The following is a 16,744-nucleotide window of genomic DNA, read 5'->3' on the forward strand; positions in this document are numbered from 1 at the left end:
TAGTATGATGCTTCCGACAACCGACTGCGACTTTTCGGCCGAACAGAATCGGGTATGCAGGCTATAAAATTTTTGTTGGCCGTCACCAGATGCGTGTGACGGATTGTTCGCCAGTCAGTACAGAATTCGGCCGACTAACAGCAGATGAGCAAGACTGGGGATGCTCAGAGAAGAAAAAACACACGGAAAGTTAACCATCACATGACATCACTTCTGCAGTTGGCTGTTGTTGGCCGACAAAATTCGTGTGCAGTCTTTAGCACTTTTCAACCGACAGGACAGCACTGGACAAAAGACGGCCGATCGTTCGGCCGACATTCGGTACGTGTGTACGGGGCTTTACTCTGTATTAAGTTTATACAGGATTCAGGGCCCTGCTTGAAACTATAATTCATTTTTAATGGGTTATGAGTAATACGTGTGACCTTATAGTAGTATAAGCATGGATTATTAAAGTATACTATTTTTTAAATATGTGTTGATCTTTATTAAATTGGTATTATCTGTTAGTAAAGGTTCAAAGTCTGTCTAACAGGGACAAGAAGCACAGCTGACATATTATGAATTGCAATTTATATCCATTATTTTGGTTAAGTTTGAGTTAATGATGTAAGTTTAATCAGTGTGGGTTTTTTTTGTTTTTTGTTTTTTTTTGGGGGGGGGGGGGGGCACAAAGGAGTTGTTTTTAATGAACAAAGAACACAACTATTCCACAGTCCTGTGACTATAAAGATGTATACCTAATGTACCTACTACAGTCTTACAGATCCCTACATCAGTCACACATACAGAAAAGCCAGTTGGAAACCGATATACAGTCAGGTCCATATATATTGAGACATCGATACAATTCTAATCTTTTTGGCTCTATACACCGCCAAAATGGATTTGAAATAAAATGAACAAGATGTGCTTTAACTGCAGACTTTCAGCTTTAATTTGAGGGTATTTATATCCAAATCAGGTGAAAGGCGTAGGAATTACAACAGTTTGTATATGTGCCTCCCACTTTTTAAGTGACCAAAAGTAATGGGACAATTGGCTGCTTAGCTGTTCCATGGTCAGGTGTGTGTTATTCCCTCATTACACCCATTTACAAGGAGCAGATAAAAGGTCCAGAGTTCATTTCAAGTGTGCTATTTGCATTTGGAATCTGTTGCTGTCAACTCTCAATATGAGATCCAAAGAGCTGTCACTATCAGTGAAGCAAGCCATCATTAGGCTGAAAAAACAAAACAAACCCATCAGAGAGATAGCAAAAACATTAGGTGTAGCCAAATCAACTGTTTGGAACATCTTCAAAAAGAAAGAACGCACCGGTGAGCTCTCGGCCTTTTGGCTAAGATCAAGTGTAGTATCTGTTCTTATCAGTTGGTATGGACCTGGAAGGTTAGTTTCGGCATGACCGAAAATTTCTGAGCGCCTGGACATCACTGTGGCATGGAAAGTACGTCATGTCTGAGAAAGCTGGAAGGGTCCATTGCCTCCTGATTTGAATGGGATAATCTGTTCATACCAGTTTGAAGGGAGCAAGAAAGCCGGTTTGTCATGGAGGCTGGTTAGTATTGCTCCTGGATGTAATTGGCTGAGGAACGAGGATGGTGATGGGAGGGCTTTTACTCCTTGGTTGAATCTGGCCTTGCAAAAGGCTTGTCCCCAGTTGAAGGTAGGCTCTCCCTAAGCCGTCCAAGTTCCGATGCCTGTTGGTGGGGATGGGCTGCGCTGGTCTGGCTGAAGGCCGGGATCGAAAAAAGCCCGGGGTGTATGCGCCCCTGGGATGGCAGCCCAGGGGTGACATAATTCTCACTGGTGGGGGCAGCTCACCTTGAGTTTTTGGCACCTTGGTCACTGCACCATGAACACTTTTTTCACACCTGCCTCTTGGGACATGCCTTCACAGTTCTGGAACAACATCCTATGGACAGATGAGACCAAGATCAAATTGTTCCAGAGTGATGGGAAGAGAAGAGTATGGAGAAGGAAAGGAACTGCTCATGATCCAAAGCATACCACCTCATCAGTGAAGCATGGTGGTGGTAGTGTCATGGCGTGGGCATGTATGGCTGCCAATGGAACTGGTTCTCTTGTATTTATTGATGATGTGACTGCTGACAAAAGCAGCAGGATGAATTCTGAACTGTTTCGGGCAATATTATCTGCTCATATTCAGCCAAATGCTTCAGAACTTATTGGACGGCGCTTCACAGTGCAGATGGACAATGACCTGAAGCATACTGCGAAAGAAATCAAAGAGTTTTTTAAGGGAAAGAAGTGGAATGTTATGCAATGGCCAAGTCAATCACCTGATCTGAATCCGATTGAGCATTTATTTCACTTGCTGAAGACAAAACTGAAGGGAAAATGCCCCAAGAACAAGCAGGAACTGAAGACAGTTGCAGTAGAGGCCTGGCAGAGCATCACCAGGGATGAAACCCAGCGTCTTGTGATGTCTATGCTTTCCAGACTTCAGGCTATAATTAACTGCAAAGGATTTGCAACCAAGTATTAAAAAGTGAAAGTTTGATTTATGATTGTTAATCTGTCCCATTACTTTTGGTCCCTTAAAAAGTGGGAGGCACATATACAAACTGCTGTAATTCCTACACCGTTCACCTGATTTGAATGTAAATAGCCTCAAATAAAGCTGAAAGTCTGCAGTTAAAGCACATTATGTTTTTTTTTTATTTCAAATCCATTGTGGTGATGTATAGAGCCAAAAAGATTAGAATTGTGTCAATGTCCCAATATTTTTGGACCTGACTTTATAATGTAGCACCTGGCAAATGTCAAATTACACACCTGAAATACATACAGCATAGGCTGCAGTTTTACCTAAATTTATTATTTGCCCATTCATTCTTTTGATACACACACTTCTGCTAGTCTATAAAGTCGATTTTACTACTCCCTAGTTTAGCTTTTACTGATTTCCCATTCAGCTTAAGGGCTCATTCCCACCATGTGCAGTGACCTGTATTTTTCCACACTGGATCAGGGCTGATCACTGGAATAGTGCACATAAAACAATGGTCTGTGTGCCTCATTCATACCACAATGTTATGTACATGGGTGTTGCGTTAAAATGCAACTTATCTGCATTGTAAAGCAATGCAGATGAACTCATGCATTGCCAACACAACTAAAAGTAAAGATATATAGTTGCAAGTATTTAATTCCTTCCAGAGAATGGAAATTCAAGCCAACGTGCATAAAAACACCATGCTATACAAGGCAATTAGCATAAAAATTTATAGTAATTGCACATCAAAGCACATGCATTTTCAATGCCTTGCAGTGAATTTTTAAGTGCAGTATTTTGTAAAAGGACCCTTAAGTTCCTTGTTCTTTGGACAGAGGTGACAATGCTGATTTATTTGATTTATCGAGAAGGCTATTAATTGAAAGGTGACAAAGGAAGCTAAATTATGAAACCAGGCGGGTCAATTGCTTAATTGGGCATAATGTGCATCATCAATCTGGCTGTGCAGTGTGTAGGATTATTATAAATGGCAAGACTGGCTGTCCAGAATTACAAATGTTTTACTGTAGTAATTGAGTCATTAAATATACATGTAGTTAAACTGTTGCCTGTGTGCCAGGAGTTAAGCCTCGTACACACGCAACGATTATCGGCCGACCGATCGGCCGTCTTTTGTCCAGTGTTGTTGTGTTGGTTGAAATGTGCTCTAGACTGCACGCAAATTTTTTCGGCCAACAACAACCAACTTCAGAAGTGATGTCATGTGCTGGTTTACTTTCCGTGTGTGTTTTTTCTTCTCTGAGCATGCCCAGTCTTGCTCATCTGATTTTTGTCTGCCGAAATCTGTACTGACTGACGAACAATCGGCTGTTCTGTTGACGGCCAACAAAAATTTTATAGCATGCACACCAGATTTTGTTCGGCCAAAAAGTCGCAGTCGGTTGTCGGAAGCATCATACTAACAAGCCGACAATCGGCCGATCGGACGTTGGCCGAATATTCACGGCCAACAATCGGTGCGTGTGTATGAGGCTTTAGACATAACTTCATGTATGTTTTTGCAGTGAAAAACAGAAAATTCAGAGCCAGCTCATGCAAACATAAAGATCCTACACACTTCGTACAGCCTGATCTTACCTGCTTGTTGAATGTCTTTGACAATTTGTATGGCTAATGGACCACTGTAGAATGACTCAGGATCATCTGCAAGGATCTGTAGCGTTTCTGCCAGTTTAGGCATCTTTACAATATCTCCTTTCTCCAATAATTTCCCTTGTGCGTCACACAACACTTCACTGTGGGGGGTTACCGTAAAAGGAAAAGACATATTTTAAATATGGTCAGCCTAAAAAATGTATTTCAACAGAAATGATTAAATCCCTTACTATAGGAAGTATGAATAGAGAAACCCCTAGAACTGAATAGGTATTTACAGTCTTCGTGCCACTGGGGTGATTACCCCTAACGTTTTTGCCACAAGCGAAGTAAATTTTTTAATTCCCCCCCCCCCCCCCCACACACAAAGACATGATGGCACTTTCAAAAGTGCACTCTTTGAAACTGGAGGAAAATATTTTCCTACCAAGAGATGTAAAATGTGTCCACAAGACCTGCTATAAAGATCACCATCCATATTACAATCTGACTTTACATTCACTTTACATCTTTCCAAACCTTTTTTATGATTCACACCCCTAGGAAATGTTTAAATATTGTTTGCTCCCCCTTACAGAAATAATATCACATTTGAGGATAAGGGAGTCCAGTTTGTAATTTGTGAACCACAAATTGAACCACATAAAATACTGCGGGTGAACAAATTGAGCTTAAAAAAATAAGCTTTTAACAGCACACAGATGTGGATATAAATTTAACAATTAGATTTCTAATTTATTCAGAAAAAAAATGTAAAATCAATCTCAATTGTGAACATTGAGTTCAATGACTTACTTGCTCCTGCTCATCATTCATGATTTTGTCAAAACGCAAAGTTTTATTGCTGATTGCAATCCACGGGTGTGCCTCCGGATTCAGGCGATTGCTAAATTTTTTCTTGATTGACAAAAGAGTACTGAATCCAGATTCACAGTATGTGGTTGCAAATAAAATGGGGACATAAAGTGCTTTTCCACCAAGTCTAGAGAACATACCCAGTGCTGCACATCAAAACTTTAAATTACATTTCAAGAGCTTCATTTTTCTGAAAAGCAAAAGATCTTCCTTCAGCAATTTATCATCTGACATTTTCTCCAAATTGGAGGAATATGGATTTGTAATCCATTTTTCTGAAATCTTTAGGTTTCCAGCAGCAAAATATTCATCTAATACAATATACATTCATAGATTTATGAGTGAAACAATATACAATTAGAAAGTCAGATATTGTGTTATAATAATTTTAATAGCAATACTATGACAATTAGTTACAGTACTTACTTTACTTAGGGATATGATAATTCTGTTATTCTATACTTGTGATTAAATAAACAATGAGACTACTATCTACTCAACAAGACCATATACCACTAGGAACACTGGCAGTTGACTCCTCCCTGTGAGTGCCTGACAGCGGCTGAAGCATGTGCTGTCCCTGTGCATTTGAAGCACAATGGGAGCACGCTGTGGCACGGCAGTGATTTTAAACCACATTTAAGTTTTGACACACTGGAGAAACTTGGACATGTAAAAGTATTGAAGCATGTTCTACTGTACTTTGTAGTAATGTAGAGAATGCATTAACGTAAATTAAAAAAAAAAAAAAAAAAGCCTAGTCTTTAGTACTACATTAATCTATGGACATTAATATTTTTATTCAATGTAACTAAGTGAAATTGGTATTAATTAGAATGAGGCAAATCTGAAGCATGCACAGATAAAACCAATGTGCATATTAAGATAATGGGATTTTTGTACTTACCACAAAATCCATTTCTCTGAGTTCATGGATGGACACAGTGCTCCATAAATCATAACTGGTGGGTTATTTTGCCTCCTTCAGGAGTAAGACTAGGCAGAACAAAAAACACCTGGCTATGCCAATGGGCTGTCCTTAGCTGGTATATAACCCCACTCTCTGCTCTAGGTAATCAGTTTAGTAGCAAGCAGTATTAGAAGTATCAGAACTCCATAAAGGGGTGGGTGCTGTGTCCGTTGATGAACTCGGAGAAATGGATTTTACAGTAAGTACAAAAATCCCATTTTCTCTTTTTTTCATCGACGGATACAGCGCTCCATAAATCATAACTAGTGGGACATCCAAATGCAATGCCAAAAGTAAAATGAGAAGTGGGGAAAATAACCCAAGGCTGCACAGAAGAGCCCTTAACCAAGACACAGGAGCCTTAACCGGGTCATAGGAGCCCAGTCTGAAAAACTAAAGGTTTAAAGAAAAAACACTCCTCAAAAGGGAACATCCCCTCTTAAACGGCCCCTCTTAAATGGCCAAAAGAAGCATCCACAGATGCCAAAGTATCTACCTTAAGAGAAAAAGAGGAACCCCTGCGCTATCAGGTGAAACGATAAAGGACAAAGTGATAGCTGCAGCTGCCTAATCAGCCTTGCCAAAGCTGAGTGAGATAGAGTAAACATAAAGATATGTGGAGCTGTGCTAATCCAAATAATAATGTCTGCAAAACATACTATAAAGGGTATTAAAAATGAAATACTGTAAGTTGACTGTAAAAATTCAAATAAGGTGAATATTCATTAATAGCCAATGCATATGTGTAAATAGTTAATATAAATTGTAGTGCACTAAAGACAAAGTGATAGAAGTAAATGGTGCACAATAGATCAGTGCTAAAACATGAACAAAATACATGTTTTTTCATAAACAGTCCATCATGGATATATAAATACACACAAATAACAGTGAACACTCAATGGTGTAGTTAGTAAATAAAATGAAGCTCCAGCACCAGGTGGTTGAGAAAAAAGTCACTGTTCTGGGTGTGCTACACCCTTACCTTACTGCTGTAAGGTAACAGCATGAAGTAAACCACAGGCATGAAGTAGATTCTAGATGTAGTGTAGAAAATCCTATCGTCTCCAACTCAAGCAGAGCAACATAGGGGAAGAAGACTCCATATGGTGTAGTATTTTAAGCAATTTATTTGGACAAAAATAGTGTAACTCACATTTAGTTAGATAACAGTCAGCAAAATCATCCCTTTTGTATTGTCCAAACAGACAGCCGGCCGCACTTCCGGGTTCCGGGATCACCTGACGTCCCGTGACAGTGACGATACGTGTTGGGACGTCAGGTGATAGGCGAACCCGAAAGTGCAGCCGGCTGTCTGTTCGGACAATTATTTTCTATATTCTCAGACAGGCAGATATAGGGCCTACTCCTTGGTGGCATAATTGCAAGGTTGGGAACACAAGTCTTCAGGCATAAAGTTGCCCTGAAACAAGCAGTGGGTTAGGATGACAAAAATCATGCCAGGGCTGAATTTAAAGGCAATAGGCACAGTTCCCTGTACCCCTCTTATATCAACGTAAATGTGTACCTTAATAGGTTTTTAAATAGAGGAAAAAGGATTGGGGATGCTGACTTAATAAATAAAGATAAAACGAAATATAAGAGGCACAAATAATGCAAGTAAAATGATGAATGGGCCATATAAAATCTAAACAATGTAATAAGGACAGAAGTTTTAAAACAGATAGCAGTGCGGACGTAAATGCAATTAGGACTATAAGCAAGTCACCATGTTGCTCCTTACCATAGTGATTTGTCCGATTCAATGTGAGCTTTGGCAGAAGACAGGCCCTGAGACAGGCCCAGGCCAACTGGAAATCCCTCTCTTGCCAACTTAATGCTTGGCTCAAACAAACGTTTCCATGGCAACTTGCCATGTCGATCGTGTGCTACCTTGTATCCTCGAATCTCTCCTGGTACTGCTATGGACAATCCACCTGTAGAACATGATAGTGTAGCATGTAAGCCATATGGTCAAGTTAAATAAGGTGTAAGAAAAACAGTAGAAAAGAAAATTGGTCAATACATTTAAATAAGGCAAACGTGCCAGATATAGCCATTCTATTTATCAAAAAAGGATTGTTCTTGATTTCATTCATGTCTTAGTTACTCTCCTTTATGGAAACCAAGGTCATAGGGCTGAGGTCATGGAGTGTCACACTATATGGAGTGCTTCGCATTGGCGTGTGCACAAGCTGTGCAGGGTGTGCCTGGGCACAACCTAATCACCCCAATGCGGGGCAGATTCCCCCTGCTGCCTGGGCTCCCCCGGCCCCCCCCCCTTCCTGCAGCGCTGCCCGCTTTCCTCCTCTTTTCTCCCGCTGGCTGCTGCTGTGGGTACACAGCGGGATGTTTCAGGATGGAGAGCAGGGGAAGGGGAATGTGTGATTTACCTTCCTTTTGTAAATGAACACAGTGAGTGAGCGGTACCGATCACTCTCTGTTTTCATTCATGACTGAAGAATAGTAAACTGTGTTTACTGTGATGCCCTCCAATGCCCTATTGACACCACTCTCTGCCCTATGCCATACTGACACTGTCCACTGCTCTACTGACACCGTCCTCTGCCCCACTGACAAAGTCAACTGCCCTAAAAACAGACACCATCCACTGCCCTACTGACACCAACCTCTGTCCTACTGACACCAACCTCTGCCCTACTGAGAGGTCTACTGCTCTACTGACATAATCCACTGTCTTACTAACACTGTCCATGTTTCAATACATTCAAAAATGTTTACATTTATTTACAAGAGAGTGTGTGTATTTATATATACAGTATCTCACAAAACTGAGTACACACCTCACATTTTTGTAAATATTTTATTATATCATTTCATGTGACAACACTGAAGAAATTACACTTTGCTACAATGTAAAGTAGTGAGTGTACAGCTTGTATAACAGTGTAAATTCGCTGCCCCCCCCCCCCAAAAAAAAATACCTCAGCACACAGTCAATGTCTAAACCACTGGCAAAAAAAGTGAGTGCACCCCTAAGTCCAAAAGTCCAAACTGGGCCCAAAGTGTGAATATTTTGTGTGGCCACCATTATTTTTCTGCACTGCCTTAACCCTCTTGGGCATGGAGTTCACCAGAGCTTCACAGGAGTCCTCTTCCACTCCTCCATGATGACATCACGGAGCTGGTGGATGTTAGAGGCCTTGCGAAATTCCACCTTCCATTTGAGGATGCCCCACAGATGCTCAAAAGGGTTTAGGTCTGGGGACATGCTTGGCCAGTCCATCACCCTCAGCTTCTTTAGCAAGGCAGTGGTCATCTTGGAGGTGTGTTTGGGGTCGTTATGTTGAAATACTGCCCTGCAGCCCAGTCTCCGAAGGGAGGGGATCATGCTCTGCTTCAGTATGTCACAATACATGTTGGCAATTATGGTTTCCTCAATGAACTGTAGCTCCCCAGTGCTGGCAGCACTCATGCAGCCCCAGACCATGACACTCCCACCAACATGCTTGACTGTAGGCAAGACACACCTGTCTTTGTACTCCTCACTTGGTTGGCGCCTCACACGCTTGACGCCATCAAAACTAAATAAGTTTATCGTGGTCTCATCAGACCACAGGACATGGTTCCAGTAATCCATGTCCTTAGTCTGCTTAACTTCAGCAAACTGTTTGTGGGCTTTCTTGTGCATTCTCTTTAGAAGAGGCTTCCTTCTGGCCATGCAGACCAATTTGATGCAGTGGTGTATGGTCTGAGCACTGATAGGCTGACCCCCACCCCTTCAACCTCTGCAGCAATGCTGGCAGTCTTATACTTCTATTTCCCAAAGACAACCTCTGGATATGATGCTGAGCACGTGCACTCAACTTCTCAACCGTGGCAAGGTCTGTTCTGCGTGCCATGGTTGAGTGGAACCTGTCCTGCTAAACCACTGTATGGTCTTGGTCACCGTGCTGCAGCTCAGTTTTAGGGTCTTGGTAATCTTATAGCCTAGGCTATCTTTATTTAGAGCAACAATTCCTTTTTTGTCAGATCTTTAGAGAGTTATTTGCCATGAGGTGCCATGTTAAACTTCCAGTGACCAGTATGAGAGAGTGAGAGCGATAACACCAAATTTAACACACCTGCTCCCCATTCACACCTGAGACCTTGTAACACTAACGAGTCACATGACACCGGGGAGCGAAAAAGACTAATTAGGCCCTATGTGTACATTTTCATTTGGGGTGTACTCACGTTTGTTGCCAGCGGTTTAGACATTAATGGCTATGTGTTGAGTTATTATGAGGGAACAGCTAATTTACACTGTTATACAAGCTGTACACTCACTACTTTACATTGTAGCAAAGTGTAATTTCTTCAGTGTTGTCACATGAAGAGAAATATTAAAGAATTTACAAAAAATGTGAGGGGTGTAGTCACTTTTGTGAGATACTGTATATACGTACTATATATATACACACACACACACACACACACATGTTTTTGAGCTTTGGGATGCACACCCTAATGCAATAGACTATGTACACCTATGGTACTTTGAAAAGCTAAATCAGTTCAGGCAGCATTTCATAAATCTCCTATGTTGAGGCCAGTGTGAGACATGTCCTCTTCCCCAGAAATATTGGCAGGTGCCAGATCCTATCCTGACAAGCATAGAAAACTGATGTTTGCACTGATTTTTCCCATTGTAACTGGCCAGCAGTGTAAAACCTAAATACACTACACTGCACTACACTTTGTAAGAGCCTTCTTCTGGATTGATTGAGGGTTTTGAGTTCTGAGGATGAAGGTTTTTATGATCCATCTTTTGATTGAACTTAATGCTCAAGTGTTATCTTTCAACCTAACTACACTGCTCAAAAAATTTAATGAACACTTTTTCAATGGGGAAAAATATCATGCTGGATATCTATACTGATATGGACTGGGTAATGAAAATTATCAACCTACAGAGGGCTGAATTCAAAGGCCCCCCCGAAAATCAAAGTGAAAAATGATGCAGCAGGCTAGTCCATTTTGCTGAAATTTCATTGCAGCAACTCAAAATGGAACTTAGTAGCTTGTATGCATGCCTGACAATGTCGGGCATGCTCCTAATGAGACGACAGATGGTGTCCTGGGGTATTTCCTCACAGATCTGGACCAGGGCATGACTGAGCTCCTGAACAGAGTGAGGTGCAACCTGGCAGAGTCAGATGGACCGAAACATAAAGTCCCAGAAGTGTTTTTTTTGGATTTAGGTCAGGCGAGCGTGGGGGCTATACAATGGTATCAATTTCTTCATCCTCCAGGAACCCAGGACTAGAGATGGCCTTGATGTTCGCCCGGTGGTCGGTTCGCTGCGAACTTTGCTCGTTCGCAGTTCGCCGACCTTGCGAACATATGGCGTTGTTCGTGGCCGCCATATTCTTTTACATTGGGGAGAATTTTGACCCATGACACATCCATCAGGTGGAACAGGACAGCTAATTTCAGCACATGGACATACCCCCTACCTTGTAAATAGACCTGAGCTGGCTGCGATTTTACATTCTGCATTTTGTCAGTGTAGGGAGAGGTTTGCTGTGTGCAGCAGGGACAGATTGTCAGTGACACAGATCGCTCTGTTATAGGTCCACAAAAGTCCTTTCAAGGATTGGTATTTCAAATAGGTGTACTATTCTTTGGTGTACAGTGCGCTATATAGGGGTGTAATACACTTATAATAAACTTTCTAATATAGAAAGCATATTGTAGTGGATTTGTATTGTGCGTTAACTCTGCTACACACAGTGCCAAACTTACTGGCCAATTTTTTGTATAACTGGTATGATAGACCAGTGGCCCCCCAATACCAAAGATTGAAGTGGGGTGTTATCTAACAGTATACTTTCATAACAGTGTATTTGTGTTCTGCAAAAATTTTGTCTTTTTGCAGCGTTAACTCTGCTACACACAGTGCCAAACTTACTGGCCAAATTTTACTGGTGTGATAGACCAGTGGCCCCCATATACCACAGATTGAAGTGGGGTGTTATCTAACAGTATACTTTCATAACAGTGTATTTGTGTTCTGCAAACATTTTTCCTCTTTTGCTGCGTTAACTGTGCTACACACAGTGACAACAGTTACTGGCCAATTTTTTGTAGAACTGGTGTGATAGACCAGTGGCCCCCAAAACCACAGATTGAAGCGGGGTGTTATATACCCTTTTCCAGATATACTGCGATTCTCTAGATACTTTTGTCACAGGGTAATTTAAAAACATGACAGGCAGAGGAAGAGGCAGACACTTACGCAGGGGTGGTAGGGGTAGGGCAGGAGCAGTAGGCCGGAGCCAAAGTGTGAAGTTTCAAAAGGCGCATTCGATTACGTCAAAGGAAGCACTAGACTTGGTTGAGTGGCTCACTCAGCCTTCCTCTTCTGCACCCTCCTCATCCTCTCTATCTTCACCCTCTTCACTCTCTGCTGTGTGCAACCCAAAAGACACCACCACAAACACCACCACATACCATCCGCTTGAGTCACTGGAATTAGTGCTGCTAGGTGGAAGTGCTAACCACTTAGCCAAAGACTGTGCTGCCCACATTGTAAATAAACACATAAATGCCAGTAAAAAGTATGTTGGCACATGATGTGTTGTCTGTATTGTGATCAAGACGAATCCCTAGACTGGGGACAAAGTGGCAAAAGTTGCTTTTTAGATGCTAGTAGAGCCCAGTAGAGGACTGTTTTATTAAACCCGGACCCTCCCGCATCCGCTAAATTTATGACCAGGACCGCCCCAACCCACAATGTTTGTGTTGCACTCCCGCCCGCATCCGCAATGTTTGTTTCCACTCTTGCCTGCACCCGCAATGTTTGTACACTTTTGTACATTTATCCCAACTCCATCACGTCCCTATTAAATATTTTAGCCTGCTGGATGTGCCTTAATATGTACTGTAGCTTCTGCTACATACAGAACTTCTGTATTATTAATATTTTAGCCTGCTTGAGGTGTATACAGTAAGCTTCAGCTACTTACAGAACGTCCCTGTGCTGTAATACTCTATGTACCTCGCTGAACCAATCATGGCAAGTGGTGTATTCTATTAATGCATACAAAGCCTGCTCAGATTGGCAAAGGTTGTATAAGCCCGCCTCAGCCAATCCCAGCAGGCTTTGTATGCATTCATAGAATACACCGCTTGCCGTGATTGGCTCAGCATGGTACATAGAGTATTACAGCACAGGGGTGTTCTGTATGTTGCCGAAAGGTACTGTATACACATCCAGTCGGCTAAAATATTTAATAAGGATATTCTGTAACTAGCTGAAGCTACAGTACCTGGAGTATAAGATGCCAAGGGTATCTTTTTTATAATAAAAAAAGGGTATCTTTTTTATTATAAAAAGTAATCTTATACGCTGGAAAATACAGTACACCAAATCGCACCGGTCCCCGCCGGTCTCCCGCAAAATTTTGTGACCGCCCACTCCCGCCCGCAGCAGAGCTAAAACCGCCCGCTCCCGTGAGATTTGCATTGAGTCCCGCGTGAGCCATAACCCAATGCAGCCCTCTAGATGCTAGCATTTGTTACACTAATAACTATTGTGGGAACATTGATTTTTATTTTTCGTTTAATGTACCCATAGGCTAGAACAGACAAAATGTGCGATTAGAAATACATAACATGTTACCCATTTGATTGTGCCAGATAAAAGATTATTTTTAGAATAAAAAAAAAAAAAAACCTAAAATATGCTTCTACTGAAAACTGACTTATTATAACATTTACTATTATTTATTATTACTAATGCTTCTCAAATGTTATTTCTCAAATGACCAACATTGAGTAAATAAAATTGAGTACATCTAATGGGGAATATGTATTTTGTCACAAGGATTGTATTAGGCCCCTTTCACACATGCTGTCCGTTTGTCCGTTTTTCATCCATCAGTTGACGGATGAAAAACGGACATCAATGTATCTCTATGTAAAAACGGATGACAACTGATGATCATCAGTTAACATCCGTTTTCATCCACTTCCGTCAATGTCCATTTTTTTGAACGGATGAATGCCCTATTTTTCATCCGTCAAAAAAACGGATCGGACGAAAAACGGATGACAACGGATGAAAAACTGATGTCAACTGATGACAACGGATGACAACGGATGAAAAACTGATGACAACGGATGACAACGGATGACAACGGATGAAAAACGGATGAAAAACGGATAACAACTGATGAAAAATGGATGAAAAACGGATAACAACTGACGAAAAACGGATGACAACTGACGAAAAACGGATGAAAAACGGATGAAAAACTGATACATTTGACGTGACTGAACTGATGAACTGAACGGACTGTATGTGTGAAAAGGGCCTTAGGCCCCTTTCACACAGGCGGACCGTTCAGATCCGCCTGTCCGTTTTTTTGGCGGATCAGAACGGTCCCCCCATGCATTCCTATGGGGCATCGGATGTCAGCGGAGACATGTCCGCTGACATCCGACCCGATCCGTCAAATCTGGACGGATGGAAACCCTATTTTCCATCCGTCCAGCGGATCAGATCGGATCGGATCAGGTGAGAACGGACTGACGGTCCGTTGACATCCGATTTCGCCCATAGAGATGCATGGGGAACTGTCAGCTGTGTCTCCGCACACAGCGCGGAGACACAGCTGTCCTCCTGCTGCTCAGCGGGGGATCGGCGGCTCGATCCCCCGCTGAGAAAAACGGACTCCGTCCAATGGACGGATTGTGTGAAAGGGCCCTAAAGCATTCCAAGGCACATTAGGTATGTAGGCACCTGAGTGCTTAGAGGTCAGAATTTTTTTCCTGGGAAAGTGGTTAAAAGCCATCTGCTGCTGCTGCTGCTGCTGCTTTTACCAGTAAAACAGAAAAGGAAATATTCTTACCCTATACTAGGGTGTATTACAAATTTAGGATTTATTATTAAAAAGAAGTCAATAGGTTTTTTTTTTTTTTTTTACTAAAGGCCCCAGAGGCTGGTAAATGTGGTGAAATTTCACTTTGCAAAGAATAAAAGAATACTCAATCACATGCCAAGAAATTAAAATAAAAGTTATTTTTGCTTGCATGTGATTGGATAATAGAACTCAGCAGAGCTTCACTTCATTCACTAAGCTCTGGGGAAAATTCCTTTGGAAAATGAACAGTCTGTTTGCAAGAGAATTTTCCCCAGAGCTTAGAGACTGTGCATAGCTGCGTACCATAACGCCCTGGATCATTTGTTCATCCTCACCTTTTTGCGATAACTGAGTATTATTTCCAAACATTCCCTCGCTTGCATTCGATGGTGCTGTCTCTCGAGCATTTATTATTTCAGTTTTTCCTGTAAGAAAAAAAAAATCTACTATGATCACCTTTAGCGGTAATATTATGTTGGATATAAAAAACATTTTAAGCAGGTTTTTAATGAACGGTTATACAGAAAACTATATAAAGTCAAGTGATCTCTAACAATGTGTATTTTACAGTTATCTAAAACACAGTTGGAAATATCAATGTTGTTCCCAAGGACTCTTTTACCCTAGCTGGCAGTGCTATCCTGCAATGTAAAACAGCCGTTCAGCAATTAAAAATAAAAAGTAAAAAACCCACAAAAACAGTCATGTGGAAGAGTCAGTAGCAGCTCCATAACACCTGCCAGTCGCTGCTATACTGCCCTCTAAAAAGACACCCAAAGCAGATCACTTTCAGAAGGCTTTAACCACTTAAGCCCCGGAAGATTTTACCCCCTTCCTGACCAGGGGGTTTTTTGTGATTTTTTACTGCGTGACTTTAACGGACAATTGCGCGGTCGTGTGATGCTGTACCTAAACGAATTTGACGTTCTTTTTTTCCCACAAACAGAGCTTTCTTTTGGTGGTATTTGATCACCTGTGCGATTATTTGATCATGCGCTATAAACAAAAAAAAAAAGAGCGTCAATTTTGCAAAAATAACAATATTTTTCAAATTTTTTTATATGAAATTCCCCAAAAAAATGTAAAAAATCAAAATTTTTTAACATTTTCGGCCAAAGCGTATTTTGATTGGTTTGCGCAAAAGTTATCGCGTTTACTAACAAAGGGAAAGATTTTTGTCATTTTTGGTGTTTTTTTTTTTTTTAACGAGTAATGGCGGCGATCTGCGTTTTTTTTTGCGGGACTGCGACATTGCGGCGGACAGATCGGACCCTTGACTGACATTTTTGACACTTTTGGGGTTACCAGTGACATTACTGCAGTAATCAGTGCTATACATATGCACTGTTACTGTAAAAATGACACTGGCAGGGAAGGGGTTAACTGTATTGGAGAGGGAGGGGTTAAGTGTGTCCTAGGGGCGCGTTTCTAACTGTGATTGGACATGGCTACTAGTGTAAAAACAGAGATCAACGGTCCTACATAGTAGAACCGTCTGATCTCCATTTTTACACAGGGGAGAATGACAGGCGGCTTGTTTACATTAGCCGCCTGCCTTTCTCCCTTCCCGGCGAACGATCGCGAGTGACCGGCGGACATCGGGTCCGCCGGTCACACGCACTGACTTGTTAGGGAACGACCCGGGGCAGGCGCGCGCCTCAGTGGGCGCGCCCTCGCCCGCTATTGGCTCACAAGCCAGTGACAGGCTAGTGACGTACCGGTACGTCATTTTGCCTGGCCGGGGCTGACCGCCGCAGTATATGTACTTGCGGCGGTTGGCAAGTGGTTAAGCGTTGCTGCCAGTATAAACCTAATGATGCAGGTCAAATAAAGAAGAGTTTATCTGATGGCAAACTCTAGTAGTTATCAAAATTTTTGTTGAAGAATTATTGTTTCTTATTATTCTATAACAAT

General features: G+C 41.7%; 1 protein-coding gene across 4 annotated transcripts in view; it reads right to left on the minus strand.

Annotated features, from left to right (window-relative positions):
• The window catches only part of GGT1 (gamma-glutamyltransferase 1), a 247,420-nt gene that overhangs the window by 68,174 nt on the left and 162,502 nt on the right, over window positions 1-16,744 (minus strand). For all 4 annotated transcript variants that reach the window (XM_082255909.1, XM_082255907.1, XM_082255910.1 and 1 more), the window contains exons 4-6: window positions 15,166-15,255; window positions 7,705-7,897; window positions 4,118-4,275 (exon numbers count right to left, since the gene is read on the minus strand). In XM_082255909.1, coding sequence (XP_082112035.1) covers window positions 4,118-4,275; window positions 7,705-7,897; window positions 15,166-15,255 — 441 coding nt within the window. The remainder of the gene's footprint in view (window positions 1-4,117; window positions 4,276-7,704; window positions 7,898-15,165; window positions 15,256-16,744) is intronic.

This window comes from Pelophylax lessonae, assembly GCF_965119305.1.
Source record: "Pelophylax lessonae genome assembly, chromosome: 1".
Lineage (NCBI taxonomy): Eukaryota > Metazoa > Chordata > Amphibia > Anura > Ranidae > Pelophylax > Pelophylax lessonae.